Raw genomic sequence first — 9892 nt, 5'->3', positions numbered from 1 at the left:
GAGGCTGTCTTAAATGGAAGACAGCGACGTTGTTTTTCATTTTATATTAAGAGTGGCAAAGGGATACAAGTTACGCGTAATCACATATTGATTCATTTTCAAAAAGGATAAAAAGAGAGAGAAGAAGAAGACAATTGAATTAAGTCCAAAACTGGAGTAGTGAAACAAGACAGCCGCAAGGGAATTGTCAAGTGGAGGGAAGAAGAAAGGAAATAAGCTGAAACATTCTCCGAAAGCTCAACCCCTGTCTTTCCTTGACACTACGTACTGACTTGGCCGAGAAGGCTCTGGACCGGAGCTCCTATACAAAGGCTGGACTGGAGCGGCAGTTCGCTGGCATTGGCATTGGCCAAGGAGCACTGAGCATGGACCCGGAACTCGTGCTCCACCTCGAGATCGCCGCGGTGGTCGTGATGGCGGTCATCATCGTCGCCGTGGCCGTCATGGCCTCGGGCGGAGCCTACGACGACGCGGTCGGCACCGCCGCGGTGCACAACGCCGACGTCGAGAGCGCCCTCGGCGACGACACGCTCATGACGTACAAGCAGGCGGCCGCCAGGAAGAAGGAGAAGGAGAAGGAGGAGGAGGAAGAGGAGGAGCGGTGCGCCATCTGCCTGTCGGAGTACGGCGAGGGCGAGGCCGGCGAGCTGGTGCGGGTGGTGCCGGCCTGCGGGCACTTCTACCACGCGAGCTGCGACGTCGACCGCTGGCTCCGGAAGCGCCGGACGTGCCCGCTCTGCCGCGGAGGGCTCGGGCCGTCGCTGCCGGGGCTGCCGCGGCCGGAGTGCCCGCCGATGCCGCCGCGGATGCCGTCTTTAGCTTAGCGTGTCTCGTTTTTCGACGGCTGCTTGTTAGGACTTGTGTTCTTGCGGAGTGCAGAGGATGCTGCAGCATTGCGCGCTTGCGCACGTGAGGCGGCTCAATTTGCGGGAGGAAATGGTGAATGCAAATTACTCCCTCCATAAACAAATATAAGAGCGTTTAGATCACTAAAGTAGTGAACTAAACATTGTTATATTTGTTTATAGAGGGAGTACTTATTTACTTTCCGTTGCTCCCAAAGGAAATATTGTATTGCCACGTCAATTACCAAGAAAAATCTGTCGCAATGCGTGATGAAAATGGGCGCCGGACAAGAGACTAGAATACCATCTCACACACAGGCGATCAGACTGATGCCATTACAATATTAGTAAATCACAAGCAATTTTAGTTGATAGAAAGAAAGAAAAAAAGTTGATAGCAAGATCGAGCCGACATCGAGTTTTTCCTTGGTAAGCAAAGACCAGCACGTCGACTACCATCACTAACCAGAAAACACAGCTATCATCAATCAGCATCATTTTTTTAGCACGTTATCAGTCAGCATCTAAGCTGAGCAGTGTGGGCAGAGTCTTTGCGCTGACTTTGACATGTTCCGGCCACAGTGTTCCTAGCTTGAGACTCGAAAAAATCTGCACAAGTTGATTTTTAATAATGTGAACTTTTTTTTAGGGTATAATGTGAACTTTTTGGCACCTAGTCCTTCCTCCAAATTCAAATCTGGTGAGAAACATCTGGTATTCACTATCTTCTGGACCATCTGAAAATTAAGGCCCCTTTTGATAGCAAAGTATATTCTAAGTATTTTGAGAATACTATAGTTTTTAAAATTACCATAGTTTTATTTACAAGAGATGTTTGGTTGCCCCTAGCAATTGTGGTTTTAATACTGTAGTATTGGGCAAACTGTAGTTTTTTCTCTACATAAAAAAAAAGAACTCCAAACCTCTTTTTTTAAAAGGAGCTCCTGAGTGCTTAAACGAAACGTGTAGGCAGCAAAATTTTGTAATGTTGTGCGGCAACAGCCAAACAGGTTCTGTGTATTGTGAATACTTTAAAATACTCTGTTTTGGTAAAACCATAATATCTCACACCTACAAGCAAAATTACTGCAGTTTTTGATACTTTGATTTATATAGTACTTTGCTATCAAACACAACCTAAGAAACAGTGGAGCACTCCCTTTGGTCTAAATTAATTGATGTAGCTTTAGTGTTTTATACTAATAAAGTTATACTAAAACTGCGTCAATGAATTTAAATCGGAGGGAGTATCATTTTTGACAATGTTAAAGTTACTAACCATTGTGTCTCTATTAGGGCATGGCCAACGGTACCGAAAATTTTATTAATAGTAATTAATAAACCAGTAATTACGAAAGCAATAAAGTATAAATGGGAATTTTAAATATAGTAAGGACGTGGTGGACAACAACGTCCCACTGTGTACGCATATGCTAACGACGCCCCACCCTGGACGCTATTTTGGATAGAATCCACCATCTGGTTGGGTCGCACCCTGAACTAGCCTGCTAGCGGTCGCTGCATCCATCTCGTGCCTGTCGCCCACCTTCATCTCCTCTCCTACCACGGCCGTCTCTGACCTCCGGCTAATTCCCGCCGCCCACCTTGCTACGGACCGCCTCCGCCTCCGCCTCGCCCCCCACCTCCTCACGACCGCCCCGACCTCCGGCTCATCCCCGATGCCCACATCCTCACGGTTGCCCCCGACCTCCTCTCGGCCAAAGGGGGTGGACGGAGGCCGCCGCCGTGGCGACATCAGCGAGTTGGCCGGAGGTGTTCATCCCTCTCCCTTCTCTCCACTGATTGTCTATACGTCGTCCAAACCATTGGTAACAGTGTGGATCTTCCCAGGGTGCATAGAAGGTATGCATTCTGCTATTCCCTAATTAAACATTACTCCGGCCACGCATTCTACTAGCCCCTAATTAGTGATTACAGTGTCGATGCTTTCAAATTAAACAGTACAAGGAGCAGATGCTTTCAAATTTCTTTTGACTAATGATCTACTATTTGTCTCTTATTCATATGAAAGTAAGAGTTATGAAATAATATAAGTTAGTTCTGTTTCTTTCATAAAAGGTATTGTGCATCCAACCAAAGTATTATAAATTTCAGAACTGTTATGAAATAACATAGTACTTGAGCAACTAAGCATAATTGATTCCTATGCTATTATGTTGTAGCTTTACTGATTACACCGACTGTGTAGGCATAGCTGAAAACATTGGATTGTTTGAGTTTTATTTATCAGTGTAGTATTGTGAAGAATAAATTCAATTGATTGCTTTGATCTTTCATGTCAACATCTTACTCGTTCCTTTTATGTTGTAACAGGGTCTTGAAATGGATACAAATGGATGTTTCAGTGATTTGTATGGATGCCTCACAGCCAACACAAAGTATCCAAAACTTGGGAAAATGTGAGTATCCTTTAAATTCGCATGTCATCTGTTAGACTTAGTGATTAACTAAAAACTAATTGTTGTGTCTATTGATTCAGCCTAACATTTCCTTGAATGTACGGTGTTACCATGTTGGCATCCCATTTGACCCCCCATGTACATCAACTTTAGGGAACCTTGGTTTTTATCAGATTGCTAAGATGAGGAAAATCAATGTCGAAAAATATTTGATATCGGCATTGGTGGAGCATTGGCGGCCCGAGACAAACAGTTTTCACCTACCTGTAGGAGAAATGACTATTACGTTGCAAGATGTCAGTTGTTTGTGGGGGTTGCCTATCCATGGTAAACCACTTGTTGGAAAAGTTGATACACAATGGTCAGAATTAGTTGAGAGGTTGCTTGGGATTCCTGTGGATGAACAACACATGAAACAAAAGAAAAGGTGAAAAGGTGATGATGATACTGTTGTGAGGAATTCACAATACTCTCTAGATTTGGGTAAACTGCGGGAACGCTTCCATGTGTTGTCGGATAATTCAATGGCCAGGGAGATAAATTGGCATGCTCGAGCACTTGTTCTAAAAATCCTTGGCAATTATGTTCAAGAATACAACCGTGTTGATGCAACAGTGTGGCCAGACGATATTCCCTTTGATGTAGCAAGTTTACCTCATTATAAACATTGGTTCCAACAAAATGGTATGTGCACAGTATTCTTCGATTCTCAATGCTTGGGCGGCCTAGATAAACCTATTCCATATCCTCGAGATAGCATCGAATGGACTGGCTACATGCCTAGTGGTCCGCCACTGGCTCAAATTGTAAGTGTTTGTTTCATTTTCATTGTACTATTTACATCATATAGTAATAAATGTGTCATGCAATATTTGTTTTGTCACTTGCAAGGGTTATGCAAGATAAAGAATGCCACATGGGGTATTAAATGTGCTATTACTAGTGGATGCAAGAAGATAGGGAAAACTATATTGAGGTCTTGTGTAGGAAATTTGTTGGATTTGAACTTGGAGCCTGGGCTGCAAAGCATGCTTACTGAGGCTAGGTTACCACTGTACATTGAAGATATTCCATTTGATGAAGAGGTTTTTGATATTGCTAACCCACCAAGCCCCCCAAAAGAGAGCAAATCTGATGTGTTCAATGAATGGATATACTCCGGCAAAGGTTTTACAACATACCTTAAGGCTGGTGAAGCGATGAGAGATGGGGAACCGACAACACAAGATGTAGGTCAAGTTACCCAATAAACCAACTCGAATGAGCTTGGTAGAGCTAGTGGGCTTATATAAAGGAGTTCGTAGCGAGTAGTTGGTTAGAATGGTCATCTGTAGAGCGACCTGGAGGTGTAGCTGACCAAATCCTTTTGTATTTTGCCCCAAAAAGCAGTCCAGGAATTTTGTTTGTGCTATGACAGATATGGATTGTAATAGTTCCCAAAATGTGTTTGTTACTCCTTATTTGATAAGTTCATCTCGAGTATATATTTTTTCATAGAAAGGAAAATGTGATACCACAAATGCAAATCATCAATCATGTCCATCCTTGATTGTATGACGCGCCTTTCTAGTTACTCGACCTCTTCTCTATGGATGATGTGCTCGTCCCCTGACATGTCCTCTTTTCATTGGGTGATGTCCTATTCCCTTGACTCGGCCTCTTTCCTTTGGATGATATGCTCTTCGCTTGACTCGACCTCTCTCCTCTACTCGACGATGTGGTCTGTCCTCGACTCGATGTAATGGTCTGTCTCTAGCTAGATGATGTACCTACAGTGAATGCAAAAAAGTAAAATTAGATGAAAATAAGTTTACATATACACCAGTACCACAAAACTAGTTTGCATATCTGTTAGATTATTGTCCGTTATCGAACGCCGGGCTTGGTGTCCCATTCGGCTTCCTTGCATTTCATCCATGTACATCGAATTCTTTTGTGTTGACACCGCCCAAGATTTATCAAGTTATCATCAGGAACAATAATCAGGCCACTATATGTTGGCCACTCATTTTGGTTCTCGTAAGGATGAAATTGTCCAGCCCACGTGTTTGCAAGTACTTTGGAAGAGTAATATGAATGAACTATTTGATTTTCATTTAGATTCCTATACTTGCAAACAGCAAGAAAATGGGCACATGGCACACCAGTTAGGTTTGGCTTTAGGCAGTCGCAAGATGGAGTAGTATTTGGTTGCAGAGTGACCTTGTACTTGAAGTCCTTATGAATAAAAAGAACATGAACCCCATTGCGTAATGGAATCCTCTCATTGTCAACCTTGACCTCAAATATTCCAACTTCATCACCATACGAAATAACATGCATATGTCCTGCCTTATCGCCCCTTTTCACCAATAGTTTATCCACTCGTTCGGACCATTGCTTGCCTTCGTCAACCAAGTTATGAGCACTTCGCCTTCTTTTACAAACCACTCCACACACTTTGAAAATGTCTCCTCCACAATTGCTACCACTGGTAGCCTTCGGGAAAGCCTGAACATATTGTTTAAGGACTCAGACCCATTGCTTGTCATGATCCCCCAACAGTAACCCCCATCCTTGCATTGAAATACCTTCTCGGGCTTATCTTCCTCATTTTTATCTTCCTGAAAATACTTACCGACCTTTCTAAGATATGTTATTGCATTGGGACAAGTATGTTCAATAGATGACATGCCCCCTCGATTCTACGAGGTTTCTTTTTCTTGACTGCCAACTTAAGTATTTTCAGAACATCATCATCACGAAAAGCTTTGTACAGATTCTCTGCAACATGTTGAGAGAAAAAACGATGCACACACTCACCAGCACTTTCGTTCCAACCAAGGTGCGGCTGCTTAAACACCCATTTGATTGCTTTGTGGCGATCTATAATCACACACATTAATTTTCCAACACCAATTACCTCCCTTTGTAGCCATCTCATGAACCAGCACCAGTTCGTTGCGTCCTCTTTCTCCGCAATGGCAAATGCAAGAGGTATTAACTTGTTGTTAGCATCATATCCGCAAGACATTATCAATCTGCCCTTGTATCTTCCTGATAGAAATGATGCATCCACATTTATTGTTGGTCGAATGTGGGGAACTGCTGCAATGCAAGGTCCAAATGTCCAAGCAACACATCAAAATTCTCTATGCCCTTCTTGTGCCATGGGTTTCGATGGAAGAACATACTTTTACCTGGATTTTTTAACTCTAATAGCCTCGAGGAATGGGATGAGAAGATTGAATGATCCTTCCCAGCTACCAAAAAGTTGTGCTATAGCCTTCTTCTTGATACATCTCCAACGTATCTACTTTTCCAAACACTTTTACCCTTGTTTTGGACTCTAACTTGCATGATTTGAATGGAACTAGCCTGGACTGACGTTGTTTTCAGCAGAACTGCCATGGTGTTATATTTGTGCAGAAATAAAAGTTCTCGGAATGACCTAAAAATCCACGGAGTCATGTTTTGGAATTAATAAAAAATATTGGTGAAAGAATCAACGTAAGGGGGCCCACACCTTGTCCATGAGGGTGTAGGGAGCGCCGACCCCCCTGGGGCGCGCCCCCTGCCTCGTGGGCCCCCTGGAACTCCACCGACCTCAACTCCAACTCCATATATTCATGTTTCGGGAGAAAAAAAATCAGAGAGAAGGATTCATTGCATTTTATGATACGGAGCCGCTGCCAAGCCCTAATATTCCTCAGGAGGGCTGATCTAGAGTCCGTTCGGGGCTCCGGAGAGGGGAATCCGTCACCATCGTCATCATCAACCACCCCCCATCACCAATTTCATGATGCTCACCACCGTGCGTGAGTAATCCCATCATAGGCTTGCTGGACGGTGATGGGTTGGATGAGATTTACCATGTAACCGAGTTAATTTTGTTAGGGTTTGATCCCTAGTATCCATTATGTTCTAAGATTGATGTTGCTATGACTTTGCCATGCTTAATGCTTGTCACTAGGGCCCGAGTGCCATGATTTTAGATCTGAACCTATTATGTTTTCATGAATATATGTGAGTTCTTGATCCTATCTTGCAAGTCAATAGTCACCTACTACGTGTTATGATCCGGCAAACCCCGGAGTGACAAAAGTCGGGACACTTCCCCGTGATGACCGTAGTTTTAGGAGTTCATCTATTCACTGAGTGCTAATGCTTTGGTCCGACACTCTATTAAAAGGAGGCATTAATATCCCTTAGTTTCCAATAGGACCCCGCTGCCACGGGAGGGTAGGACAAAAGATGTCATGCAAGTTCTTTTCCATAAGCACGTATGACTATATTCGGAATACATGCCTACATTAGATTGATGAACTGGAGCTAGTTCTGTGTCACCCTATGTTATAACTGTTGCATGATGAATTGCATCCGACATAATTATCCATAATTGATCCATTGCCTATGAGATCGTTTCATATTTGATCTTTCCCAAGTTACTTCTTCGTTGCCACTGTTACAATTGCTACAAAACTGCTACTATTACTTTTTCCACTGTTACCATTACTCCCATACTACTTTGCTACTAAATACTTCGCTACAGATATTAAGTCTTTTAGGTGTGGTTGAATTGACAACTCAGCTGCTAATACTCGAGAAATATTCATTGGCTCCCCTTGTGTCGAATCAATAAATTTGGGTTGAATACTCTACCCTGGAAAACTTTTCCAATCCCCTATACTTGTGGGTTATCAAGACCTTTTTCTGGCGTCGTTGTCGGGGAGCATAGCTCTATTCTTTGAGTCACTTGGGATTTATATCCGTTGATCATTATGAGGAACTTGAAAGATGAAAGAACCAAGATTTTTCCCTCAACTACATGGTGAGGTAAGGAACTGCCATCTAGCTCTGCACTTGATTCACCTTCTGTTATGAGTAAATTTGCGACACCTACACCTGCACCTGCTATTGATTATGATATGCTGCATGTTATTGATGATGCCACTTTTGATATGCATGATGCTTATGATGAAACTACTTTTGTGCTTGATAATACTGTGCCATTAGGTGAATTTCTTGATGAACAACTTACTAGGGTTAGAGAGAATGAAATTATTGAAACTGATAATATTGATGAAAATGATGATAAAGATTCTCCCCCTAGATATGAATTGTCTGTTGTACCTGAGGGTTATGTTATGGATGAAGAAACTGCTAGAGGCCTTTTTGCTTGCAAAGATAGATATGATCTTAAGAAACTGCTAGCTAAGCTGAAAGAAAAGTCTTTGAATGCTAGAATAAAATATGACCCCACTTTTGCTACTTCACCTATCTGTGTTACTGATAAGGATTATGAATTCTTTGTCGATCCTGAGTTAATTACTTTGGTTGAATCTGATCCTTTCTATGGCTATGAATCTGAAACTGTTGTGGAACATCTTACTAAATTGAATGATATAGCCACCCTATTTACTCATGAGGAAAAATTCGTTATTACTATATTCTTAAATTGTTTCCTTTTTCATTAAAGGGTGATGCTAGGATATGGTTTAATTCTCTTGCGTAGTTCCCAGGATATGATTTAATTCTTTTGCATAGTTCCCAGGAAAAATTCATTATTACTATATTCTTAAATTGTTTCCTGGTTGTGTGCGTAGTTCCCAGGATATGATTTATTACTTCTCTGCAAAATATTTCCCCGCTCATAAGAAACAAGCTGCCTTAAGGGAAATATTTAATTTTGTGCAAATTGAAGAAAAGAGTCTCCCATAAGCTTGGGGGAGGCTTCTCCGATTATTTAATACTTTGCCTGATCATCCTCTCAAGAAAAATGAAATACTTGATATCTTTTATAATGGACTAACTAATGCTTCCAGAGACCACCTGGATATATAGTTGTGCTGGTTGTGTTTTCAGTGAAAGAACTGTTGAGCAAGCTGAATTGCTATTGAATAATGTATTGAGTAATGAAAATGATTGGACACTTCCTGAACCAACTCCTAAACCAACTCCGAAGAAAAGGGGTATTCTATTTCTCAGTCCTGAAGATATGCAAGAGGCAAAGAAATCTATGAAAGAAAAAGGTAAAGCTGAAGATGTTAAGAATTTACCGCCTATTGAAGAAATACATGGTCTTGATAACCCGACACATGTAGTAAAGGTAAATTCTCTCTATAGATTTGATGAAGGTGATATTCCACGTAATAAGTCTGCTAGTCAATGCTTGGATGAGTTTGATAATTTTATTGTTAAACAAGAGAACTTCAATGCTTATGTTGGTAGACAATTGAAACGTAATGCTTATATGGTTGAACACTTGAGTGATTATATGTCTAGAGTTAAAGGTGACCTTAAGCTTATTAGTAAACATGCATCCATGGTTACCACTCAAATAGAACAAGTGCTTAAGGCCCAAGATGATTTGCTCAATGAATTAAATAATAAGAACAATGATAATGATGTTACAGTTATGACTAAAGGTGGTAGAATGACTCAGGAACCTTTGTATCCTGAGGGCCATTCTAAGAGAGTTGAGCAAGACTCTCAGAGAACTAATATTGATGCACCTAGTCCTTCTAAGAAAAAGAAAAAGAAAAATGATAGGACTTTGCATGCTTGTAGTGAACCGGTTGTAGACACACCTGAGAATCCCAATGATATTTCTATTTCTGATGGTGAAACACAATCTGGTAATGAACA

The 9892-nt window shown here is 41.7% G+C and overlaps 1 protein-coding gene and 1 long non-coding RNA gene across 2 annotated transcripts; both read left to right on the top strand.

The window, feature by feature from the left end:
• Window positions 1-359: 359 nt before the first annotated feature.
• On the top strand, window positions 360-868 carry LOC123116909 (E3 ubiquitin-protein ligase EL5-like). Its single transcript, XM_044537776.1, has one exon. The coding sequence runs from the start codon at window positions 366-368 to the stop codon at window positions 822-824; it is 459 nt and encodes a 152-aa protein (XP_044393711.1). The 5' UTR covers window positions 360-365; the 3' UTR covers window positions 825-868.
• Window positions 869-2386: 1518 nt separating this feature from the next.
• On the top strand, window positions 2387-4776 carry LOC123116908 (uncharacterized). Its single transcript, XR_006457230.1, has 4 exons — window positions 2387-2708; window positions 3180-3265; window positions 3346-4071; window positions 4157-4776. It is a non-coding gene; the product is annotated as an uncharacterized lncRNA (long non-coding RNA).
• The last annotated feature ends 5116 nt before the right edge of the window (window positions 4777-9892 follow it).

Source organism: Triticum aestivum, chromosome 5B, assembly GCF_018294505.1.
Source record: "Triticum aestivum cultivar Chinese Spring chromosome 5B, IWGSC CS RefSeq v2.1, whole genome shotgun sequence".
In the NCBI taxonomy this organism is placed as follows: Eukaryota; Viridiplantae; Streptophyta; class Magnoliopsida; order Poales; family Poaceae; genus Triticum; species Triticum aestivum.
Note: the sequence above shows the minus strand (reverse complement) of the source record. Positions and strands in the feature narration are given on the sequence as shown.